General features: G+C 39.1%; 6 protein-coding genes across 13 annotated transcripts in view; 3 read left to right on the plus strand and 3 right to left on the minus strand.

The window, feature by feature from the left end:
* Positions 1-252, plus strand: part of LOC113218107 (protein unc-80 homolog) — a gene marked incomplete at its 5' end in the record, with an annotated part of 17,117 nt that extends 16,865 nt beyond the window's left edge. Inside the window, one exon of the mRNA XM_052275696.1 lies at positions 223-252. Coding sequence (XP_052131656.1) covers positions 223-252 — 30 coding nt within the window. The remainder of the gene's footprint in view (positions 1-222) is intronic.
* Positions 253-315: 63 nt separating this feature from the next.
* On the minus strand, positions 316-5,705 carry LOC113218095 (protein PAT1 homolog 1). Of its 2 annotated transcripts, none has more exons than XM_026438296.2 (13): positions 5,560-5,705; positions 4,823-4,910; positions 4,492-4,601; positions 4,297-4,410; positions 4,102-4,221; positions 3,847-4,014; positions 3,644-3,734; positions 3,461-3,570; positions 2,999-3,379; positions 2,710-2,907; positions 2,287-2,625; positions 1,940-2,206; positions 316-1,856 (listed from the first exon to the last, which is right to left on the minus strand). In XM_026438296.2, the coding sequence occupies exons 1-13, from the start codon at positions 5,596-5,598 to the stop codon at positions 1,515-1,517; spliced, it is 2,367 nt and encodes a 788-aa protein (XP_026294081.1). In that variant the 5' UTR covers positions 5,599-5,705; the 3' UTR covers positions 316-1,514. The 2 variants fall into 2 exon arrangements, with proteins under 2 accessions (XP_026294081.1, XP_026294080.1); XM_026438295.2 differs by lacking the exon at positions 5,560-5,705 and adding an exon at positions 5,334-5,553.
* On the plus strand, positions 5,641-10,838 carry LOC113218097 (elongation factor 1-delta). 3 transcript variants are annotated; one of them, XM_026438299.2, is made up of 11 exons: positions 5,641-5,808; positions 6,689-6,806; positions 7,383-7,694; positions 7,783-7,890; positions 8,810-8,893; positions 9,769-9,859; positions 9,935-10,107; positions 10,190-10,259; positions 10,333-10,458; positions 10,534-10,649; positions 10,729-10,838. In XM_026438299.2, the coding sequence occupies exons 2-11, from the start codon at positions 6,717-6,719 to the stop codon at positions 10,765-10,767; spliced, it is 1,209 nt and encodes a 402-aa protein (XP_026294084.1). In that variant the 5' UTR covers positions 5,641-5,808; positions 6,689-6,716; the 3' UTR covers positions 10,768-10,838. The 3 variants fall into 3 exon arrangements, with proteins under 3 accessions (XP_026294084.1, XP_026294083.1, XP_026294082.1); XM_026438297.2 differs by lacking the exon at positions 5,641-5,808 and adding an exon at positions 5,916-6,032; XM_026438298.2 differs by lacking the exon at positions 7,783-7,890 and having other exon boundaries at positions 5,649-5,808.
* A 144-nt stretch (positions 10,839-10,982) lies between these two features.
* Positions 10,983-19,037, minus strand: LOC113218094 (uncharacterized). Of its 3 annotated transcripts, none has more exons than XM_052275697.1 (4): positions 18,992-19,037; positions 15,837-18,914; positions 15,654-15,705; positions 10,983-15,495 (listed from the first exon to the last, which is right to left on the minus strand). In XM_052275697.1, exons 2-4 carry the CDS (start codon positions 18,794-18,796, stop codon positions 15,223-15,225), a joined length of 3,285 nt encoding a protein of 1,094 aa, XP_052131657.1. In that variant the 5' UTR covers positions 18,797-18,914; positions 18,992-19,037; the 3' UTR covers positions 10,983-15,222. The 3 variants fall into 3 exon arrangements, with proteins under 3 accessions (XP_052131657.1, XP_026294079.1, XP_026294078.1); XM_026438294.2 differs by having other exon boundaries at positions 18,997-19,031; XM_026438293.2 differs by having other exon boundaries at positions 15,837-19,027.
* A 200-nt stretch (positions 19,038-19,237) lies between these two features.
* Positions 19,238-20,963, plus strand: LOC113218099 (small VCP/p97-interacting protein). Of its 3 annotated transcripts, none has more exons than XM_026438302.2 (5): positions 19,238-19,393; positions 19,759-19,908; positions 20,134-20,301; positions 20,418-20,457; positions 20,530-20,963. In XM_026438302.2, the coding sequence occupies exons 2-4, from the start codon at positions 19,843-19,845 to the stop codon at positions 20,430-20,432; spliced, it is 249 nt and encodes an 82-aa protein (XP_026294087.1). In that variant the 5' UTR covers positions 19,238-19,393; positions 19,759-19,842; the 3' UTR covers positions 20,433-20,457; positions 20,530-20,963. The 3 variants fall into 3 exon arrangements, with proteins under 3 accessions (XP_026294087.1, XP_052131659.1, XP_052131658.1); XM_052275699.1 differs by lacking the exon at positions 19,238-19,393 and adding an exon at positions 19,405-19,423; XM_052275698.1 differs by lacking the exon at positions 19,238-19,393 and adding an exon at positions 19,484-19,678.
* Positions 20,529-22,278, minus strand: LOC113218098 (RNA pseudouridylate synthase domain-containing protein 1). Its single transcript, XM_026438301.2, has 4 exons — positions 21,833-22,278; positions 21,506-21,749; positions 21,142-21,421; positions 20,529-21,070 (listed from the first exon to the last, which is right to left on the minus strand). The coding sequence occupies exons 1-4, from the start codon at positions 21,932-21,934 to the stop codon at positions 20,899-20,901; spliced, it is 798 nt and encodes a 265-aa protein (XP_026294086.1). The 5' UTR covers positions 21,935-22,278; the 3' UTR covers positions 20,529-20,898.
* Between the last annotated feature and the right edge of the window lie 1,337 nt (positions 22,279-23,615).

Consider the following 23,615-nt stretch of genomic DNA (forward strand, 5'->3'; position numbering starts at 1 on the left):
TTGAAAGAAAAAAAAAAGCTCAAAGAACATGACTATTATTGCAGTCTTAACAAAAAGATCTCTCACAAGTATCTCAGATTAACTTATGTACCTATCTTCCAAGTTCCTCACTTTTAAGCTCTGGCTGCATTGCTAATGCTTGAGGAAATCATCTGTACTAAACTTTTACACACTCCAAAACATTTAGGCAATTCCAACATGTGTAATGTTCTTTAAATTTAGAAAGAGGTCACTGAACATGAACGGCAGTGATTACCCTTAACTAAAAGTTGAATGGCTGAAATTGGCTTTACAGGCGCCATCAAGTTGAAATAGTTTACACAATGTTGAGTTCTGTTTATTGATTTTAATACAGTACAATTTTTCTACATTTCTTGGTTGAATATATAAATTATCCTCGAAATTATCACAATACTGCATTTCATTTCCTGACATTGAAAGGGGAGGGAAGAAATGAAGTATATAAGATTGACACAAAAATAAAGGTGCAGGAAACATTTACTACTTGTAATGTAAGGTAACTTAAAGGGTCTCATGAAATGCAGCTTGCACATCAACAAATTTAATCATTGCAATAACAACGGAAGAGAAGGGGAAAAAAAGCCTAATTTAACAGAAAGACAATCACATATCTGTGGTCTAGTCACACAGAAAAGTGTTGATACGTAAAATGCAGAAAAATATTCATGACAAATGATGAACCAAGTTAACAAATAAAATATTTTTATCTTACTCCCTGTTTAGAGCATGGAGCAGTCTAAGAGCGATTCAAAATTCATCATGAGTTAAACATACATAATACAAAGTCATTTCAATTCATAATCACATCTGGAAAAATTCACTTCTAAAAGTGAATAACATTTCATCTTTGCTTGGTACACAAACTGCTAAGCTGGGGGCAAAGAAAAAGACAGCGAAGAAGGAGTACTCTAAGAAATAAATATCAAACAGGTCTTTCCATAAGAGTTGAAATGGGAAAATTTGAAGAAAAAGTATTATCATTTCCAATACGATCGACATCATTCGTCATTCCTGAATTAATTAATCTCCAACACACCCGCACCTTCTCCATTATTTAGAAGTTGTATAATAACAATAACATAAATATTCTTTTAACTTTCTTAAAGAAATGTACACTTCATGTTTGATGCGAGACAACGAAAAAGACTTTTTCAACTATTTATGAAAGTTCTATTATAAATAAACAGAGAAGAAGACAGGATGAATGACCAAAATAAGAAAATAACTGCCATGGCCACTGATAAACTCCGAGAATACCTGGTCTAGTTCAATTTAGAAGATCATAACCCTGCTTTGTCAGGAATACCCACAGTAAAATACTAAAGGCATCAAGCACCAGATAACAAACAGCTAACATTTAGCCCATTGAGTAAAAAGTTTAGAAATACAACTTTAGCAAAGTCAATTCAAATATCATGTACAAAATTTTCTAGAATGATAAGCAGAAATATCTGCTGTATTTAACACTTGGACTGATTGATTGAAATTTATAATCAATTTATGATAGTATGAAGTGTTGAATCACCAGATCTTCTATTTGATTTATCTGTAGCAGTAACACTTTCAGTCTTTAGAGAGTCACTTAAAAAAAGACGTTTTAAGAAAGCTCCATACTTATTTGTTAGAGCAGATCCACAAGCATCTATATGTCTCTGTAAAGTTTCAGAAGATAAAGAGAATGATTGAGAAGAACTTTCATCTGAAAGGCGCGCTGTCTCAGCAACTACAGCGATTGCTGATAAAAACTCGGCCCATTGATCTTTTTGTTTCTGATTCATTTCCAATAAATGCCTTTCCGAAGATGAGATGATAGCACTTAAGGCTGACACTCCAAACTGAAAATCAAGATTTGAAAAATATTTGAATTTGAAGGTGATAGCATGTGCACATCAAAAATCATCTCATAGTTATAACATACCTTGCTATTGACAGCTGTAGCAAGAGCACTTTTTCCAGACTTGGATTTAAGACTAGCTTCAGCAACAACTTCACCAACAACTTTTAAAATCAGAGACAAATCACAGACTTCCAACCATCTTTTGAGTTCTGGAAGAAAGCGTAAGAGAAGACAATCTGCTTGGTCTCGTCTTACAACACCAAATAATCCCACAAGGACTTGGCCCCACAAAGCTGTATGGACTCCAGTATGCAGTGGCACATGAGGTAAAAGTCTCAGCAAGAAAGTCTAGAAGGAAATCAATAAGCGTATAAGACTGATTTAAACACATTATAAAATGCCAAAAATATGAGAAAAATGAAGATTACCTTTCCTTTTCTGATACCCATGAATCCATAGAGCTTGTCGCCTTGAACAAGGACACTTGTCATACGTTGAATAAGCTCCTCAGGGGAAGGCTTTTCAGGTTCTGGCTCAAGATCTGGAGGATCTTTAGCTGCTCTTGCAATAGCAGCCTCAGCTACTGCCTCAATTGCTTGTGGGTCAAATGCATCTTCTAGTTCCAAAAGTAGAACATACAATCTTTCAATTTCTAAAAGTAATTGTTTTGTCTTTTTCAAATCTCTCTGAGAGGATGGTGCTTCTTGCCCTTCTGAGCCCACAATATCCATGTCTATTAGTTTACGGGGAGCTGTCACACTGACACACTGTTAAATAACAAAAGATAAAATAGAGAGGCTCAAACTGAAGATAGATAGATAAATAAAACAGAAAACAAAAACAACACAAACCTGAAGTTTTCCTAAAGAATTTTCAAACTGAAGAGGTGTGTAAGCTTTAGCTGGTCCCATTACAGATGGGGGGCGATCCCTGCCAGGTTTGGCAGATTCTGGGCGCTCTCTCAGTTTTACTGACTCTGGTCTTCCAGCAGAACGTTCTTCAGATTTATTTGTTAGGCAGCGTCTCCTTTCCTGACGAGTCTTGTAGACCTGAAATATTTTAATTGGTAAATAATTTTTATACATGTATGCTTTAATCCGGAATACAAAGCATTAATATTTGCAAAAGCTTGAAACTTACAGTGTAATAATAGTCCACCACATAGGGAACTCCAACATTGAGTTGAAGTGTTTGTATGTTGAGCAGCCATTGCTTCTGCCAGGGTGTCATTAATCCTGCATATTCGTCGTAATCTCCTGCTCCATTCACCCAATGCTGTTGCTGGTGATGCTGTTGTTGGTGATGGTGATGGTACGGCTGAGGATGAGAATTTCGGTGTTGCTGGTGAGGCATATGTTGATGGTGTGGTGGATGCTGGGGCTGTTGATGTAAGTGAGGCGGCATGTGGTTGTTCATGTGAAATGGCGGGGGTATTCTGGGCCCATTCATATTGAACGGTGGTGGATGCTGCTGTGCCTGATGAGGACCTAGAGGCACAATCCCGGGACCAGGGTGTATTGGCTGGAGCAAAAAAAGGAGTAAATTTAAATAAATAAAGGAAAATACTAGACAGTGCTTGTGATCTTGAAATCATCATTTCACCTGAAATGTGTGCTGGCGGTAAGCTAGATGTGGCGGCAAGTTTGAGCTGTTAAATCCAAGAGGCAGTTGTTGTAATGGAACCTTTTGTGCCTCTAAATGCCCTGGAGGACCTGAATCAACCAAACAAAACAATTGTGAAATTGATCTGATTTAAATACCTCAAAAAGTTTCAGAAAAACTTACCCATCAGTCTCTGATTTTGCATTGTGTTCAAGAGAATGCTTGCCCTCCCTAAGCCAGGTGGAAATCTTGAGGGCATTTCAGGGACCATGTTCTGCAATCATTCAAAGATTTGAGAAATTATGGCGTATGAATTCATACAGAACTTTCCATGTCTACAGGAAGGAAGAATTGTACAAAAAATAAAATAAAAAAATAACTATCACCATTCTAGCCTGAGGTGGAACTTGAGTTATTTTCCTTTCAACATCTTCAAGGCGCAAAGTACCGCCAGAGACTGGGTTTCCTAGGCCTGGTGGGGGAGGGAGGGATGAACCACTGCCACTACGCATTTGAAGGAGGTTTCTTTCAAGTTCCTCAACAGTGCAAACATTCTGCAAACATAAATTTTGTGCTGATGCAATGTAACTGTGGATAAGGTTATATTGATGTTAAATATGTTGGAAAATACACACGCATACCTTAACACCCTGTGGTACATTGACCCTAGGGCGAAGTGGGGAGGATGCAGATAAAGGCCCATCATGTTTACCAACTGCCCACACTGAATTACGCAGTGCATTTGGAGAATCTGGATACGGCTGACAAAACAGTACTAGGTAAAGCAACAGTAAGAGAAACTCAAAATGGTATTCAGTTAGGGTGTCGAGACTTACCACTAGATTTGAATGTGAAAGATGGGAAGAGGTGGGCCTCCTATTAATGGCAACTTCATCATTATCTTCTAATACTAACTGAGATAAACTTGCCTCAAGATGATCTTGACCATTCTGCAGAACATGAAAAAGATGAGATTAATCATAAATTTTGTCAGTATACATTAGATTTTAAGCAAAAGTCTGCTAAATTACCCTTAGATCATCATGATCATTGTGATTAACATCATTATAGTCATCTTTCCAACCACGGGAGGTTTCTGTTATTTTAGCCAATTCTTCATGGTCATGCTCCCAATCACCATCTTAAAAAGAAAACATGTTGTCAGCTAGGAAAAATTGTATTTCATCACCAAGAGGAAGGTGGATTTAGTCTTGTGGGGATGGGGATAGAAACATTTCTGAAGGATTTAGAGGCCTCTGGTTGACAGACTTCTGGTCAGGATCAAATCCAACTAATAAAAAAACGCCCATACGACTAAATCCACCAATACTTTGAGTTAATAGTAAATGTATCATAAGTTACCCATGGCAGTCCCAAATGTTTCATCATTGAGAGCATCATATTGCTCTTCTTCTTCATCCATACCATGGGAATCATCTTCTACACCAGCCTGATGATTTAAGAAAAACATTATCAATGACAGCATTAGTTCATTCATTCATAACACATTCATACATTTCTTCAGATAATCAAAGCAATCAGTAGTACAGATAGGGCCACAGTAGGGAAATATACAGCTTAAACAAATAAATGTCGACATATAAGAAAGAAACAATTTGGATGCTGAGCTTCCCCAGCAATGTACACAAGAAAAGTAGGGGGAAAAGTTGGAACTTCAACCTAACGAGAGGTTAGGTATCTGACATTGAATGGCCGAATCCATCAAATCGTGACGCTATATGAAAAGTGTCCAATATATACCTACAGAAGGCAAACTATGAATTTAAAGGGTAAAACACAGTAATTAATAAATAAATGAGATCTACGTTATTGTCGAGGGGCATAACCTAAGAAAGATATAATCTCGGCTTACACACGAATCTTGCAAAAATGCAACACGACGGACAGCTTGTAATTGTGGTGAAAGTAAAGTAGTTTCTACAACAGAGCTGTTGCGTATTGTCGACATTATTAGATTAGACCTTGATGTAGCCCGGTACAAGGTAACCAGGCCATGAGTTACTTGAGAGTGATGGGGTTGGAATGCCTTAATGACTAAAGCCACTGCAAGGTACAGCTATGTTGCACGTCAAACGTACCGGTAGATTAGTGTCGAAATCGAAAAATGACCCAGCCATTTATACTTTTTGAAAGAACAAAATTTCATGACTTTTCACGTCAACAGCAGGGAGAATTAACTGTCATGGCGGAATTGTTCCGTTCCCACATATTTCACGGCCACTATCAGAAGGCGGTGGAATTTCATACAATCATTTCCGTTCAAATATCCCTTCCCTTTTTCCATCACAGCTGAGACTGCAGCAGTCGCATCAAGGGACTTTTAGCAGGTAAATTTGATTGCTCTGTTGAATTACCGTGTCTAATTACATGCTAGGTCGACGCATTACGTTTCGTGTTGCGTAGTTTTGATTTTGGTACATTGAATTTGCGAAGCCAAATGTAGGCTGAGGATTCTTTTAGTCGGGTGAATCTGTCATCAGCTCCGTGTGTTGACACGTGCATACTATTGCCATACCATTGGGTGTCTGTTTTCTTCAAATTTGATTGACTAGTGAGTACTTATTTTGTGAGGGGGTGCAATTTTTAAATAGTTCAATTCTCTTGTCAAGTGCACCTCTCAGTTATAGTTGGTTTTCTGGCTCTGAAGCCATCTGCACATTCGGCTAGCTCATCTCGCCGCCACTGGTTCTCGTTTAGTCCTCGTCCCCTCACATATTTGGTTTCAATTTGTCATTGACCTTGAAAGTACAATATACGGGGAACTGCCATTTCATCGGGTACTTTGTCCTTGATGTACATGGGTCCCTTCTGAGGGAAAATTTTATCTCTTTGTTCAGGTTTTAGTGTTTGAAACCAGTCTCTTAACCTCAACTTTTCAAAGAGTGATTAACTCGATCACACCGGTGTTTACAGTATCGTGTAGTAAAGTAAAGTTCGCTGAGTGGATTTTTTTCCTCCTTTCTTGGCCTGGTGTGCTACATTTTGATACATAATTTCTTTTTTCTAAACCTTTTGTTCTGTCTTGCTTGACAAATAAAGAGATTTCTTTAAATTCAAGAAGTTATCTCAGTTCAATGAAAAGTATTTTCTGTTCAAGTGCTTACATTGCTAAATTGCTAGGCAATGTTTAGGAGGGGCCTTTCTTTAAAATTATTGAAATTCTTCTGTTGCAAGGAAGAACTTTAAAATCTCATTCTGTGTTTTTAGGAAGTCAGTTCAATCCAGTCACTTAACCATGGCTTCTCCTCTTATTCATGAAAACATTTGGTTTGAGAAGCCCAAATATGAAGCAGCAGAGAGGCAGTATTATGAAAAGCTTTCAAAGGTAAGAGAAAACAGTTAAACATTTTTGTCTTATTACTAGTAAGTTAAAGTTAGCTGTAGCACAACAGGCCTCAACAATCAACACAGTAAAATCCAACTTAAGTTGTTTTTATCTAAGAACTTGACACCCAACTTGGCTGTGCCTGTAAATACGTAACTGGGCAAATCAAGGGGAAATTAATCAGGCCAGTTATAATTTAATTTTATAAGATATCCCAATTGTCTACATTATGTCCATCACTCATTATTTGGAATGAGACATCAGCTATCTCTAAACCTTTACATCTTATCATTCTGAATCTAAAAACTATTTATCATTCATGTGGTGTTGGTTTTTGGGTTGGTTTTTCCCCCCCGTGTTTGTTTTGCATTAAACTAATCTTGTGGATTGGGATTGGGTGACAATGTTTGTCTTACTAATGGGATGCTTTGTGTGCTAATGCTTCATGGCCTCTAATGTCAAGGCTCTTAAATAACATCATGGTGTGTGTATTCTTTGCAATTGATGAAATTTCACATTCATCTTTGCATATTATATCATTGATGTGCAATCCTCAATCATGACGTTCTTTCTAAGGTGATTGAGGAGGCCCTTAAAACTGTTGAGCTCTCTATTGAATTGAAAAATTTTCTGAAAACCAAGGATTTGAGTGAAAAAGAGACCAAATTGTCTAATGCTGGAAATGACAGCGGAAATGAAGTGATTTCCTCTACAGCACTCTCTGTCAAAGATGAGAAGCGATCCAAAAAAGAAAAGAAAAATAAGAAAGAGAAGAAAGAGAAGGAGACGAAAAAAGAGCAGAAAATAAGCAATGGAAGCCTTAAGTCTGAAGGTGTGGAAAACTGTGCTAACAATTCTATTGGTTACAATGCTGAGAACAAAGGGAAGGTCAGTGTCAGTAAACCCTTGTGTGCCTATGTAGTACCAGTTCTGATATAACACTTAAGAGGCTTAGTGACAACTTTCAAAACTTCAGGGAATTTCTGCTGCCGCTGTGAAAGGAAGTGAACCAGCATGCAAAAGTGGTGTTGGATTTAACAATAAATTAATTCATATTGCTGCCAACACTACTGAAACCAAGAATGCAAGTAGATCTTATTTTGGCTTACCTTCATGTTTTACAGTTAGTTCTATTTTGGAGAACATTGTATCAAGTTGTTGTCATCCACTTTTGTCTAGTTGTGTCAGCTGTAATGTTCCCATTGCTTAAAGGGCTTTTAATTTGATAAGTTATGCACTTATACTGCCAATTTACTAAAATATTTTTTCACTTCAAGCATGGGAAGTGTTGTACTAATTTGGTTTGAATGTCAGACCAGCACTTCAGAAGTACCTTTGATGAAAAGTTGCTCCAGTGGCGTGAAATTCTTTTAATGAAAGCAATGAATGGATATTATGTCTTGGTTATAAGGGTGCTAGTGTCTCCTGAGCCCAGCTGCTTTGTCTGAGGCACAGTCAAAATGTGTCCAATTGCCAATTGGAATCCTCACAAGCTCGTATTTTACGTTGCACTGGACGCAACCATGATAGGTGCATGCTCTCTGTGAATGTAATTTTTGCCAAAGTAGTAAAGTAATATCAGTAGCATGGCATTGTTTTTCCATCAATGCATAGAGATCATGAGCACTGCATGATCAAATTATCCCTTTATTCCACATTTGCCTGGAACTTGCCTATTTGTCAATCAGGTAATTCATGTCGACCCAATGTGTTTTTATCAACACAATTCAGGAAACAATTCTTTCACTATTTGTAAAGAAGAAACTGCTTCTGGTCTTATCTATTTTTAATCCTACTGTTATGAATAGCACAGTGCTGTTAAGTGAAAACTAGGTTAAATTTTGCTAATACCTCTTGCACCTATTCGTGTTCTGTCTAGTTTTTTTAGTTGCATATATTAAGCTTTTTTATATGCTAAAACTTCCCTGAGTTAGCTTTATTGGAAAAAAAGTAATTGAGTGCTATACTACAGTTTTAATTCCTTCTGTCTTTCTGTCGGATAGGCGTCTTCTAATCCCCCTATGAAACAGTCTTTGGCCAGTGAAGTTGCGAAGGCTCGACAGCATATTAAACAATCTCTTGAATGTGTGAGTAGACATGATGTCCATAGTAGTTTGGTAGTATAGTTCTTCTATATGTGCTCTTCAATCTGTACATCTTTGGCTGAAGTTCAAAAAGATTGAATTGCTGAATGTGGTTCACTGTTACCTCGATATATAAACCTGACTGAGTGGCCACATGTTTTGTTGTGATCATGAGTTCAAATTGTGCTTTCCTACATGTTTCAATCTTAATACATTCTGTGAACATTCTGTCATTTTAAACACCTGCAATGCATGTTTTGTTTTCTCTTGGAGCTTAGATCTCATTCTCTAAAGTGCTGAAATCTCACTTATCTTTGGACTTCTACAAAGTTCTTGTTCCCTTTTCTCCAAAGCCATTTATTTGATCATATGCACATTGTTCCTTACTGCTGTTGGCTCTCCTCTAATAACCCTGCACTTTCTCATACCATCCAATCCAAGAACGCATGTGACAAATCTGAAATTGTTTAGGGAGTTGCATGTTAGAATTATTTACGAAGGGAATTTTATCTCCTGCACTTATGTCCTGAAGTCCATGAGCTGGAATTCTTGAATTTTGCACCAACTCAGTTGTTGCTCTATTCTTCAACTTTCTGCTCCCTAATTATTTTTTTTTAGTACCGGACTATGCCTTATTGGTTTATCTAGTATATGCTGTACCAACCTGTGTTCTATTATGCTTTAGGATGCAGCTTGCATTATTTAAGTCCTTCACACTCGACAACAGTTGTCTGCTTAGCCTTTTTCTTCCTTTGTTTCATCCTATGAGATGCTGTAGTTTTTAACAAAGATGTGAATATGTAGGGATTGCAGCCATCTTTTATTATTCTTGTTATATTGACAACAATCTAAACTTCATATTCTTTATCTTGTTTTAGATGGATGGTATTGCAGCAATGGCAGGAAGTAACGTTGAACTTGTCAGTAGGATAAACTCTCTCGAGAAAGAAAATGCCACTCTTCACAAAGGTAAGGTTTGAAATAATCTTCCCGTAATTGCAGCATTTCTGCACTTGTATGGTACTGATTAAATTCAACTTGCAGTTGTGGACGATCTTAAGAACCTCGTCATTAGTCTGGATGGACGTGTGAAGTCCCTTGAAGGAGGAAAGCCCTCTGCTGTTCCGGCTGCTGCTAAGATCCCTGCTAAGACTCCTGCTAAGGCCAAGGATGATGACGATGATGATGGTGTTGATCTGTTTGGTTCAGATTCTGATGTAAGTATAGATTTGAAGCTCTAGTATTAGTTCAGCTTTGCTCTTAACAAGATCTTCACAAATTTCTTGAATTGTTTTCTAGGAGGAGAGTGAAGAAGCTGCTAAAATTAGAGAGCAAAGATTGGCCGCATATGCTGCCAAGAAATCTAATAGTAAGTGTCTTTGAAATTGTTGTAAACAAAAATATCCAAGAATGTATTTTACCACCATAAATTATTTTTACAGAACCAGCCCTTATTGCCAAATCAAACATCATTTTATCCGTATCACCTTGGGATGATGAGACTGATATGAAGAAAATGGAGGAGTGTGTCCGAACAATTGAAATGGACGGCCTTATCTGGGGTGCTTGTAAGTATTAAAAATCTTGACTCAGAATTTTATGGATTGTGGCAAATTATTATGCACTCTTTACTTTCTTTCCAGCCCAATTGGTGCCACTAGCTTATGGAATTCACAAACTTCACATCTCATGTGTTGTAGAAGATGACAAAGTTTCTGTGGACTTGCTCCAAGAAAAGATTCAGGAATTTGAGGATTATGTGAGCATCGCCTACTTCTTAAACTTCAAATTCCTTGGCCTTGTCATTCTACTAACCTTTGTTTTTCTTTTGTTTCCAGGTTCAGAGTGCTGACATTGCTGCCTTCAACAAAGTTTAATTATCCTCACAACTTTCCTTAAGAGACACCAGTTATACATATTTAATACAAATAAATTATCTGAACAGTGATTGTGTTTTATTTCACTTGGCTACTGTGATGTTGAAAATTACAGAATCTATAGTCTAGGCAAGGTGCTTAGTCTCTCTGGGCAATAATGTTACAATTAACTCAGCCTGCTTGTTTACTCAAGGTACAAATAAAAATGGCTCAAATTATATGAAGTGGATAGTTATTTATTAATATCAATAACAAATGAGGAACCATAAGTCATATTTCCTGCATGATGGTATTTACAATTTTCATTTAGATAAAAAAAAAAGACTGCAGATTTGTTTTCACTTATGCGGATATTCACACATACATACACACACGCACACACTATGTTCTCTCCAATACCATAAAATCACAAAACTGCCAGCAATACATAAAAAATAATTTTAAATATGTATATATATGCATATATTAACTTTTCAATATCTATATACAATACAATCATCTCACTGTACACAGTTCAATTTCCAATTTAGTCCCAATCAAAATACAAGCCTACTTAAAAATAATCTCATTCGAAAGGTTTGCCGCATTTCAACAAAGAAACATATAGATTGGCCAGAGCATAAACTTTCAATTGAAGAGAAAACTGATACTTTAAAATAAAGTTCTCCAAGAATTCCTTTTGCTGATAAATACTAAGTACAAGGATATCGATTTTCATAGGGTAAATTATGAACACGTAACCAGGATGCTTTTTTGTAAAAACAAAAAACATTTAAAAACAGCCAAATTATTATTACTTTAGTTTCTGAATGTATGTCTATTAACAGTAAAATCGGTAACAATGTGCTGACACATTTAAGTTGCCATGACCAAAAACAACTTAACAAAACAGTCAGCCTTATTTGAAAAAAAAAAAATTTGCAATACGTATCACATGATAGTAAATGTAAAAGGGGCCATTGGCATGATCTGGAATATTAAAAAGTTAACTTCCTTAGAACAAGGCATTGAAATGATTGGGCATTCACATAAAAAGTGTCTTTGCAACCAAGCTTGTCAAATAGACTACTTATATCGGGATTTACTTAAGAAATCAAATGAGTGCCACATTGAGTTGTTTGCAAAGATTGCTTCACCTGGCAAAAATTATGAACACTACCGTGCAGAAAACGCAGCATTCTGAATAATATGAGACACGAGAAACAAGTTACCTTAAGACAATAACACCACAAATTAAAAGCATGTCACATGTCACAAAAGGTAGGTATCAAGTGGTTGGTTGTAGCTAGCAGGTGACAAGTGAGAAGGTACTCACAGACACACTTTTTCACTATCTTGTGCATGGGGAGGTTTTAGACAGCAGAAAGCATAGATATACTACTCATTATCTGAATATTACTCTGGACTTAGGAAGCACTTATCAATAAAATTGAACAAAATACGTATTTAACAGTGACGAAAACCACACAGAACTTTTTCCAGACAAAGCTGACCACTCTCTCTGCTATAAAAAATATGGCAACAAGCCAGCCTTGTAGAGTTTGATAAAGCAGCTGTCTGTAGCGGCTTTGAAATCAGCTAAAATTATTTTTAAAAACAATGTTTGAGAGCCAGGAAAGAGGAAGTTTGAAGCAAAGTCAATAAAATTTTCTTTTCCAGAACGAGATTCATTTCTTAAATAAGATACTGGAGCCGATACTGTTACCCTAACATTTAAAGCATTCATAATTGATCATAACTTGTTTGAACAAAATGATTGGCACCTGTTTGATGGAAATCTGAGTTAACTAATGGGGATAGGTAAGTATTTTTATCATTGAAAAGGTATTAGAAGAAACAGCATTGTCCACAAACAAAGACCAAACTGATAAAATAACTTTTAAAATGGGGAAAATGTAACTAAATAAAACTAGGAGAGATACAACTCACAGCTTGATAATCAGAGAAAGCATGCTAAGTAAAAATGTACACACCGAAGATGAAACAATGCACACAAGAACATTGCTGAAGGCAATGGCAGTCATAACATAAAATTTCATACGACATAATACAAAGACAAGTTTCCTGACTATCTGAGCTAAAGGGTTCCTCAATATTAAAATAACCGTCATCTTCATTTTTTGAAGGAAAAAAATGATTTAGGAATTAATATTGAGGCCCATTTGAGCTTGATTCACATAAGGCATAAAATTACCTTACACTAAATATATCACTAACACAGCCTTCATGACTTTGAATGCTTGCAAAACGCAAAACAAGTCAAATACTGAAATTAACCATACACACATCTTCAAAGCTTCAAAGCCAGAGAGGATACATATTTTTATATGTAGACATATATCGATATAAATTTCCATTCAGGAGTACAAAAAAACAGCTGCCACCACAGCAAAAATCAGGAATTAGTTGGAACCAGAAATATTCGAAAATCTAGAGAAAGTTCTGCTCCTGCATCAATCTGGTAAGACACAGTTTCCTTGCATCACAAGTGGAATGTGCACCATCCCCTGAACTCTTTAGGAAAATAGTGAAGGAAGAAAGCAAGTCATGGAGCACTTAAAATAGTTGTGTTCACAAATCTTATTTCTCCTGTTTCATATGCCATAGCACCAACAAACAAATAACAAATTTTGAAAGATTCAGACAAGTTAAACCCAAAACAAACTCACAATAGACCTAAGCAGATGTTTGAAATAACAGAAGTTTGGACAAAAATTCAACAAGAGAAAAACAGAAAAACAAAAGATCAAGTTTTTCCAATGCCAGTAACTAGTAACTGTAATTGAAAACCATCCTTAGTTGTAACAATTATAATTACCCTTTTTCTAAATTTTGAATGGAATTTAAGATTATGAGTGCAGCAAATCCAACAAACGCAATAATCTGAAAACAGTGGACAACATGGTCTTATGGCACACCGACTATTCTCATTCGTAATTGTTCCAGGTTGTTATTTTCTATCCTATTTCCCCTCCAGCACAGATTTAGTAACAACAAATTAATTTGAATGTACTGGCCAGAACAATTCTGCTTGCTTCCAAATTTAAGCTACCTCAGGAGAGTTCACAATTCGCACTGTGAGTGATACCATTGAACAGGACTAGAGGCCACCTAGGTTTGTCAGAAATTCAGTCTTATTAAGAACGACTAGAGCTAACTACTTCAGGGGTACATAAATCTCCACAGTCTAATTGCTGCATTCTGCTCAGAATCACACAGGAAATTAGAACTACAAAAAGTGACCAATAACAAGAAACCTTTGAGCTCAATACAGTATCAATCATTTCAAAAAAGATGAATGCAAATCATATCTTTACCAAGAATAACAGGCAAAAAAGAAGAAAAAGATTTTGAAATATGATTGGTTTACAAAGCATACCTAAGTAGAATTTGTAAAAAAAAACACTTTAGGATAACATATTCATTAGTGCATATGATTTTGAGTCAAATCAGACAAGTTTCAGGAAGATGCTAGATTAAGCCATCCTAAACTTAGTTTATATACAGAAATCCTACTGTTCAGAAGAATACAAATGATTTGAACACCCATTTAACTGAAATGATGAAAAAAAACAAAAACTAAAGGAATCAAAGGATATTTTACAGCACATGTGAAAAAAACAACCTAACCTTTGCCCTTAATGTAAGTTCAAAATGCTAACAAAAATGACATGAATAGGTAAAACAAATCAAACAAGTTAGAAATTTCAATAAGTAATTACACGAGTGCAATAAAACTTCCCATACAAAATAAAATTGTAAAAGGTATGCTCCAGATACAAGGGTCAGATGACCAGTCAAAATTTGACTAGTGTTTGCAAAGTTACTTGCCTATTAAAGGATACATTTTCAAGTAAAGAAGACCATAGCATATGATTGTGAGAGGTATGCAGAACATAGTTGCATATTCCACTGTATAAAGCCCTAGTCTTTTTTTCTTTTTCACTTAGTTTTGAATTGAAATAAAGGAAAGTACAGCGATCTGAACATGAAAAATTCTTTGGGGAGATAGGTGGTGATTGTGTCTTAAATTAAGGCTCCAAAAGTGGGTGAAGCAAGAGCAAAACCACATGTACAAAGAAAATGAGCACGAAATGCAACCAGCATCTGTGGCTCCAGAACCAGCTGGTATCTTAATTATCCTAGACTTGGTCGCTGCTGGCATTAATCCTTGTCAACAGAAGACAGTCACAGGCAGTGATGCCAGACCTCACTCAAGAGGGATTCAATATCACTCTAGAATTAGTACAAGCACAGTCTAAATTCAAGAACCTCATCGGCTTCTTTTATCTACTTGGCAATTAATTAATTCATTACTAAATGGGAATCAGCCAGTAAGGATGTTCCCAAGTGTCAACCCTACACAACTGGCAAGTACGCATCTGGTTTTCCACCAATGCTCAATGGCCGTAATATATCACATCTTTAACTTCACAACAAGCTGATAAATTATCTTCAAGACCCATTCTGGTGCTGAGGAGGCTGAGTACTTTGAGGAGGTGTTTGTTGCGATTGGCCCTGCGACACAGAACCTTGTTGACCCTGTGGTTGCATATTACTGCCACTACTTGAATTAAGCTGGGCTAGTGTCTCCTGAGTAGCATGTGCCTTGAGAATAGAGTTTTCTAGTTCTAATTGACTAATACGATCCATAAGTTCAGCTATTTTCTCTTTCAGCACTTCCACTTCTTCTCTCACAGCAAACATAAGATGACTCTTCACCAAATCCTGAAAATTTAAGACAAAATTAGTTAAATGAAAAGACACAATATCTCAGGCTTATTAGTTGACAAGGCATGGGCACAATGGAGTGTAAAAAGCATAGTGACAAGGTAGGGAAAAAAAACTTAAAACAAAACTAGCGAAACAAGATGTAATAAACTCACCATAGCTTGTTCGATCTTGTTATCAATTGCTACAGCATTTGTTCCAGATGCACTAAAAAATAAAAAAGGAAAAGTTTATATTAGTCACAATGTTATAATACGCTTGGTTCAAAATTAAGCAAAAGTAGGTCATTTTTTCTCAAAAAGCAACTTGATTTTGCAGTAGTCAAATCTAAAACTAACCTTTCTGTGTCATCTGTATTGCCAGGAGCCACATCATCAACAGAATTAGTAGCTTCGACAAGAGATTCCAAAAGTGCATTTGCTGGCCCTATACCTGGACCGTTTTGATTACTTGAAACAACCCCTTGGTTTGATTGCAGTTCAACAGGATTGTTTACAGTTCCTAAAAGAGTGCCTGTCATGGGATCCACAACATTTGAAACACCACTAGTGGCAATAGATGCAGCACCACCGGAATGTGGAGACATTATGGAAGCTGTTGAACTAACAGTAGGGTTTGAAAATGCTTGAGGACCAGCATTAGAAGCCATTGGGTAGTGCTGTTGAGGCTGCTGTGGGGGCTGCTGCTGCTGTTGAGGTTGCTGTGGAGGAGGTTGTTGCTGTTGCTGCTGCTGTTGTTGTTGCTGCTGTTGTTGCTGCTGCTGCTGTTGTTGAGCAGCAAGCAAGGTACTTTGGCCCTGCTGCATTTGCATTGGCATCATTTGCTGAGGAGCCATGCCAATTTGGCCCTGCTGAGCAGCCGGCTGAGGAACAGAGCTCTGGGAAATGCTTTGGGGCAAGTTTTGAACCTGAGCCATAGTCTGCAGTGGAGGCAGTTGGTTGGAAATCTGCGGGTGAGGTGTAGACTGTGCAACACTTTGTGGAGGCACTCCTTGAGGTAAATTTTGAGCCAATGCAATCTGTTGCATTTGAGGTAAAGATTGTCCAGCAAGCTGCTGGTGCGGAATTTGTTGTTGAGGACCAGTTGGAGCAACAGAATTTGATGTGAGATTTTGAGGAAGACTTTGGCCTTGACCCAAAGGTTGCATCTGTGAAAGAGCTTGCCCAGCCATCTGTAAGGGCTGTTGATGAGGATGTTGCTGGTGCTGATGCTGCTGAGGAGGTAGTTGGGCTTGAAGGGATTGAGCTTGTAATGACTGGGCCTGCAGTGATTGCGCTTGTGCAATAGATTGGGGTATTGACTGCTGAGGCAACGATGCCCCTTGAGTCATTGTGGGGAGATGAGAAGTGGAATTTACGTTCTGCGTCTGCGTTACTGTCATTGAAGTCTGCGCAGGATAACCGCCAGCTTGGTTCTGTTGTTGGATTGTGACAACCTTCGGCTGGATGATGGGTCCCTGCTGAGGACTATAATACTGTGTCTGCTGTGTTGGTGCAGACATGTGAGTTGCCTGTTGTTGAACAACTTGAGACATTACAGAATGCTGTGCAGCACTGTGAGGAGGTTGAGCAACTTGGGGTAAAACTTGATGTTGTTGCTGGTGCTGCTGCTGTTGTTGTTGTTGCTGCTGCTGCTGTTGTTGCTGCTGCTGCATTGCTACAGCCATTTGTTGTTGCTGAAGCTGTTGATGTTGCATTTGCTGCTGCTGCTGCATTTGATGTTGCTGTTGCATTTGATGCAGTTGCTGGTGTTGCTGGTGCTGAAGCTGCTGATGTTGAATTTGCTGTTGATGAATTTGCTGTTGTAGTTGCTGCATTTGAGGAAGTGCCTGCTGTTGATATTGTTGTTGGTGGACTTGTATCACATGCTGCAACTGTTGCTGGGGCAGGCTTTGATGTTGAGAGACTGGCTGAGGCTGATATGGCACCTGAGTCATACTTTGAGGGTGTTGGGGTTGCAGGATTTGCTGAGGTAGACCAGCAGCTGAGTTACCTTGTGGTTGGAAACTTTGTGCCAATTGCTGAGGCATCGTCTGAGGCATTTGTTGTCCCTGAATAACAACTTGCTGCTGGGGCTGACTGCTAGGTATAGCCACATGGGGTAGTGACTGTCCAGCCATTGGCTGATAACTGCTGGTCGCCATCTGTCCCATAGTTAAACTCTGTTGAGCAACCTGATGTCGCTGGGAAGCCAACATTGCTTGTTGATGTTGGTCAGGAGAAGAGACTGGTGCTATCATGCTATTTGCCATCTGGGCAATAACATTGGGGTCTAAAACACTACTCTGGTGATCTTCAGGTCCAACATTTTTCACCATTGAATCATTAATCATAACTTGTTGGTCTTGCGGATATGGTGACATCCCCATGTTTGGTGAGATAACATCACTACAGTCTGTTTTCTGCAAAGAATGTTGCACTAATGTAACCTGGGGTTGCATTTGTTGTTGCTGCTGCTGAAGTGGCTGAATTGGGTGTTGTTGTTGTTGTTGCAAGGGTTGTTGTAAAGGTTGCTGTTGCTGGGCTTGAGGTGGATGCTGCTGGGATTGTTGTGGCTGCTGCTGGATGTGTGGCTGCTGTTGCTGTTGCTGCTGCTGTTGTTGCTGTTGTTGCTGCTGCTGTTGTTGCTGCTGCTGCTGTTGTTGCTGGTTTTGCTGTGGCTGAGTTGTATGATCCAGGTAATCCATGCACATCCATCTGCCCCGCTTGAATGGTTCAGTGCTTTCTATTTTAACTACCTTAAACCGCTCGTTACGGCCTGGATGGCTATGACTACTGTCCACCTCACTCTGCTTACTGTTGGCTTCTGCCACACTGACATTAACATGGACATCACTGGCACTAACACTGTTGATGCAGTTGACAGGAGAACTGGTGTTGGCAGGGTCTCCTTCAAGGTTGGGTACAATTGCCAGCCCATACTGCGAGCTTGTGGGTATCACAGGTGCCGAACCTAGAGCTGCGGCCGATGTATTGAAGAACACATCCTCTTTACTGAAACTCTCCTCGCTAAAACTAGGAGTCTCAAGATCTGTCACTCTTGACAGCGACATAGACGGCGAGCCGTCAATGTCCACGGCCTCCGAGATGTCGTCCGTCCGAGAGTCGTCCAGGTCGTCGGCCGAATCGTCCCCGCCGTCGTTGCTCACCCTGGTAGCCACTGTCACACTCGTGATCTGGAAAGAGGGCGTCTTCTTACGCTCCAGAACCGCATCGTCAGCGCCCGTCGTGGCCCCAGGACCGCCGAGACGCACTTTATCCTTGCTTTGGACTGGATTGTGACTCATGTTGTCAGCCATGTTGAGCTGTCCGCTGGTCAGTCGGAATCAGACCCCACGGCCTCAGGCACTTCGGTTCATAGATATCGGCGCGAGCCGACGATCGGATTGCTTGATTATTTATCACCTCGACTCACATCTTAACGCGAGAAAGGAAAAGTTTGATTACAATCGGGGCGTAGACGACAGGTACATGATAAACGAAAATAACTACACCTCACATTCAGCTCTCAGCTCCTAGGGAACATGGCGGACACTAAACATGGGTAATCAACATTGCAATAATTAACATATTCAATTTTTATCGTGAAACTGACGTGCGATCGCAGGTATTTTTTTACTTACTTAAATTTTGTTTCTGTTTTCAAGATCTTTTTCATTCATTTCAAACATTATATGCTATCTCATTGGCAAGAATTCCTGACTTTTTACGACGCAGATGTTTGTGCCCTTGTTATTATTTTCATTTAATGCGGCGGTAGTTACGTAATAGTAGAGAAGGCAGTGCTCTATCGACAAAGGTGACAAATTTGTCAGGTTGTCAAATCACAAATGTCAAGTGTCAGAAGAGAAGCATAAAGAGAATGTCAGGGTTTCGTCTTGTGCAGAGATGACAAGGTATGCAATGGCAATCATGGAATCATTCTGGTTGGTACGAGTATTTTTGTCATTAACAGTTCTAGACAACTCAATCAGCCGTGTGGGGCGTGTGGTTAAAACGCTTTTCATACTTGCGCTGACGAGTTGACAGTTTAGGAAATTCCCTCTGCTAGATCTCACTTTAGAAAAGCGTATTTTACGACACAATACGAACCCGGAAAAGGGACAACTTATGAATTTTCTCCGACGGAAGGAAACATAATTCGCGATTTGCGGTTCCTGATAATCAATGTTACAACATGTGTAATATGTTCTATTTTGTTAGTTTTAAATCCTGCTCTTAGGAATTTGAATGTTTTCCAATCGTGTTGACAATTTGTTAGGCCGTTTACGTAAGCGAGCTTGTAAACACGAAGATTGTCAACATTATTCTACGAAAATAAAGGGAAGTACTAAAATAGAAAATCATGGGTGGTTGCTGCTCTTCCTGCTTCAATTCAGGCTCCCAGGAAGAATTGCTGTCTCCTGATTTGGTGAGTAATTGAGTTAAATATGCAATCTCATAGTGGTAAATAACCTTCTTTAATCTTCTCTTTGTCACAAGTGACACATGTAATACGGGAATAATAATAAAATTGGTGGTTCTTGAGGACAATTTCTTTTCTCCATTTCCTTTTACATTTCTTATTCATTCAGTTTATAGCAGTGTCGGCTGTTTGTTTAAATGCCATCTTCGTCATCTTTACTTATATCTGCAGGAAACAAGACGACGGCAGCTGGCAGAAGCTGCTGAAAACCGTGCCAAACAAAATGAAGCAAGAGGTCTTTCTAACCCTGAAAAGGTACAACGAAAAATAGAGCAAGCAAGAGCCAGAGAAGATAAAATGGACAAATATGCCAGTCAGTCTGGTAACACAACTCTAAAAGTAAGTATTAACAGATGATACATTAAACAATTAGGATAATAAATTTGTTTTCATGGGATTTAAGTCCAGGGTGATGTAATGGATTGCTCTATATTTAATGCATTACCTTATTCCAGTGGCAAGCTAACTGAAAGAACAAAACACACCTATTATTTGGTAAGTTTGGAAGCTGTTTGAAAGTTATCTAGCGCTCTGAGGTCGTTTTTTTACCCCATGTATTATTTTCAGGTACTTCTTTTGCACCTTTACTTGTTACAATTGTATTACTATTATAAATAAGACTTAATTATTATATAACTCATGGGGTCTTGAAGAAAGTTTCCTTAAGTGATAATCACCAAAAAAATCCACATTTTGTCTGTGTTCATGTTTTTATTGCACAGTCTGCTCTATAGTTGTCTTGAAACAAATGTCTAGAAAAACAAAAATCAGAAGTTAATTTTTTAACATAGATTGTTTTGAAACTACATATAGAGATATTTAATGAAGTTCACTTCATTGATAAATTGTTTGCATGTTGTCCTAAAATTTGTTTAAAAGTAACTTTAAAAATATCCTGTTAGGGTGAAAATCAAAAGCAAAAGATTTGGTTTAATTTTAACTGACACTGTCATCTCTTTTTCCTGACCAAGTCTCAATAAGATGGTATGTGTCTTCATTCAGAGGATGAATATTTTCTTGAACAACCCATTTGCCATCCAGCTGCTCTTCAGTGAATGGGTCTGATGTTTGAATTTCCAAGCATTCTACTTTATTGGGAATCACCAACCTGAAAATTCAATAATGATTATTGTATCTCTTTCTTTCACCCCAATAATAATTTTGAAGCCATCTTCTCACCGAAAAGAATGAAGATACATTCTAGGAGGAGATAAATCAGTCCTGTTACTGTATGTATAATCTCCGATGATTGTATGCCCAATGTGTGAGCAGTGGACTCTTAACTGGTGTCTCCTACCAGTATACAGCCGCAAAAGTAATTTTGTTGCCGGATCTCCACAGTATAAACCACGGTCTAGCACTAGCATTCTAGTATGAGAATCCTTAGGCTCCATGCAATGGGGTCCCTCCACACACATTCGATTACTTGTACCACTGCCTTGCTCTCTGCAGTCTTTTCCTGGATAAAAATTATCGTGAAATTAGAGTGTATTTAAGCTGTGGTTTCAAATACAAACATACAACTTTTGAAATTATTATTTACCAACTGGGATGGAAATGTCCATTACACTGTCTTTTAAGTGTCCTCGCACAAGTGCTAAGTAGTACTTTACAGTTTTCTGAGTAACAAATGCTCGGCTTGCTGCTGCGCATGCTGCCTTATTAAGAGCAACACACAATGCACCACTGCATGAATAGTCAAGTCGATGGACAAAATAAAATGAATGAAACAATTTTGGGTTGGACAGTGTTGGAAATGTGTTACTCAGCTTGTGGGCTACAGTATCCTGTTCAGATGACACAAAATAATTACATTATTTAAAATGATTTTTACCTCCACATAATTGCACATAAATTATTCCAACTTTACCAACTTCTCAGGATCATCGCTGTTTATGAGACAGTCACAATCCTTATTAACCACAATAAAATTTCCACTCCGATGGAGGACATCCAATAGTGAGTGCCCCATTTTATTTTATTATGACAAGTCTAATATACTTTTAACCGGTCAGAGATTCCTATTTTTTTATGTATTTTACCGTCTTCTGCATGGGCTGGATATTTAAGATCTTAAAAGTAGCATAACCCCAATACAACCTTAAAAACATCTGCAGAAGTATTCATATTAACGACTGTATTGCCTTGACGAGTTGTCACACATTGTCGCGAATATTTGCCAATACAGATGGTATCAAATCACCATATTTCAAAGGTAATGAACATTTCCTCTACATTTTCCCACTGAATTATGTCTAAAACCACGATGTTGCTCAGTTCCGCTGTACTCGACGTAAACAAATATGCAGAACGGAGAGCGACTGTCAACTGTTACAGTTAATTTTGCTGCCAACTAGCCATACTAATGCAAACGACACTTCAACATTTTCATTTGGTAGAATACTTTTCGCTCAACAAAAGCAACACAAGAATTGTTAATGGTATGAGTATCCTCTGTCCAATATTTGCATGACTTATCCAGTGAAGAAAATAGAAATGCGCGATAGATAAAAGTATATGATGGCTGCATTGGACTAGGGAAGGTCTTGGCGCCGAAACCGAATTCTGCCTGCCGGCTGGTCAAAGGTGTTCAGTTTTTCATGACAGTAAGTTCACTACGAAAACGAGCCCAGCGTCTAGTTTCCGACCGACACCAGCATCTTCTAGTGTCACCGAAAGCTGGTAGCACGCCAGGCCACGAAGCGCCGAGCGCCCTGTAGCACCGGCAACACACCCGGCGGAGCGGTCAGTTGAGTTGCCTACGCACGCGGCGTCGTGTGTGCGTCGGCCGCGGATCTGACCATAGAGTACGGCATCAGCAGGTTAAACCGGCCGTATGCAAAATATGTATCAACTCTGGGATCACTTCATGAGCATTCTAAAGCATGGGGCATTTCATACAGTTTCTTTTCAATTACATTTCAAAACAATAATAAACTCAGGGCGTCGTGTCATGTTACCGCGAGTCCTGACATCTTGACGTGTGCTTTATACTGGCCGCCCGAGAGGCGCGGTTAGCCTAGATTAATCTGCACGGCGCAGAGAGGCCTTGGCAAACGGGCGTACAAACCGGAGCGGCCCAGGCCTATACGGCCAGGCAGAGCAGGGTGGCAAAGTATTTGCTAGGCAAGCAGCCAGAGCCATAATACGCAACGATCCCGCTGACGTGACGAGCCAGTCCAGGCTAAACAGGCCTGCACTGCACTGCAGACTACTGCAGGTGCGTGTCAGTGGGGAGCGTATATCGCCGTCTCTGTCCCACCAAAAAGGTCCCGCTGCACGGTAGCGGCAATAGACCGCCTGCTTGTGCTTGCCCCGCGGACGCAGCCGCCGCACTCGTCTCGTACATCCTTGCCTACGGCGCCCATGGTGTGTGTGTGCGGCCGTGCCGCTGCGGCGCTGGCGCGTGCCAACAAACGGCGAACTCCTAACGGACAGGTGACTGCAAAAGTTACGCCCCCGAGGCACATACACACACAGTCCTCGTTACCTCACACCCGAAGGAAACCATTAACTTTCGGAGGCCGGGCAGCAGAGGCATTCCCTTCGCCCCGGCCTGACGCCCCGCCCGCCCCGCGCCGGGTTCCCGTCCCGCCCACATTGATCAGGCCGCTGTCGCGGGCTGACAGCTCGCGGTTCGTTACACGTACGTA

This window comes from Frankliniella occidentalis, unplaced genomic scaffold, assembly GCF_000697945.3.
Source record: "Frankliniella occidentalis isolate FOCC.00 unplaced genomic scaffold, Focc_3.1 Scaffold767, whole genome shotgun sequence".
NCBI lineage: Eukaryota > Metazoa > Arthropoda > Insecta > Thysanoptera > Thripidae > Frankliniella > Frankliniella occidentalis.

Coding starts and splice junctions, on each gene's coding strand:
- LOC113218095 (XM_026438295.2), bottom strand. CDS start 5,429: ATGTCGACAATACGCAACAGCTCTGTTGTAGAAACTACTTTACTTTCA. Junction 4,411..4,491: donor ATGATCATGATGATCTAAGG/GTAATTTAGCAG, acceptor CATGTTCTGCAG/AATGGTCAAGATCATCTTGA. Junction 4,222..4,296: donor TTTCACATTCAAATCTAGTG/GTAAGTCTCGAC, acceptor CTGTTTTGTCAG/CCGTATCCAGATTCTCCAAA.
- LOC113218097 (XM_026438299.2), top strand. CDS start 6,717: ATGGCTTCTCCTCTTATTCATGAAAACATTTGGTTTGAGAAGCCCAAA. Junction 8,894..9,768: donor TTAAACAATCTCTTGAATGT/GTGAGTAGACAT, acceptor ATCTTGTTTTAG/ATGGATGGTATTGCAGCAAT. Junction 10,108..10,189: donor TGTTTGGTTCAGATTCTGAT/GTAAGTATAGAT, acceptor ATTGTTTTCTAG/GAGGAGAGTGAAGAAGCTGC.
- LOC113218094 (XM_052275697.1), bottom strand. CDS start 18,796: ATGGCTGACAACATGAGTCACAATCCAGTCCAAAGCAAGGATAAAGTG. Junction 15,706..15,836: donor AATACAGATGACACAGAAAG/GTTAGTTTTAGA, acceptor TTTATTTTTTAG/TGCATCTGGAACAAATGCTG. Junction 15,496..15,653: donor ACAAGATCGAACAAGCTATG/GTGAGTTTATTA, acceptor TTAAATTTTCAG/GATTTGGTGAAGAGTCATCT.
- LOC113218099 (XM_026438302.2), top strand. CDS start 19,843: ATGGGTGGTTGCTGCTCTTCCTGCTTCAATTCAGGCTCCCAGGAAGAA. Junction 19,909..20,133: donor AATTGCTGTCTCCTGATTTG/GTGAGTAATTGA, acceptor TTATATCTGCAG/GAAACAAGACGACGGCAGCT.
- LOC113218098 (XM_026438301.2), bottom strand. CDS start 21,934: ATGGGGCACTCACTATTGGATGTCCTCCATCGGAGTGGAAATTTTATT. Junction 21,750..21,832: donor GCGATGATCCTGAGAAGTTG/GTAAAGTTGGAA, acceptor TCATCTGAACAG/GATACTGTAGCCCACAAGCT. Junction 21,422..21,505: donor GGACATTTCCATCCCAGTTG/GTAAATAATAAT, acceptor ATTTTTATCCAG/GAAAAGACTGCAGAGAGCAA.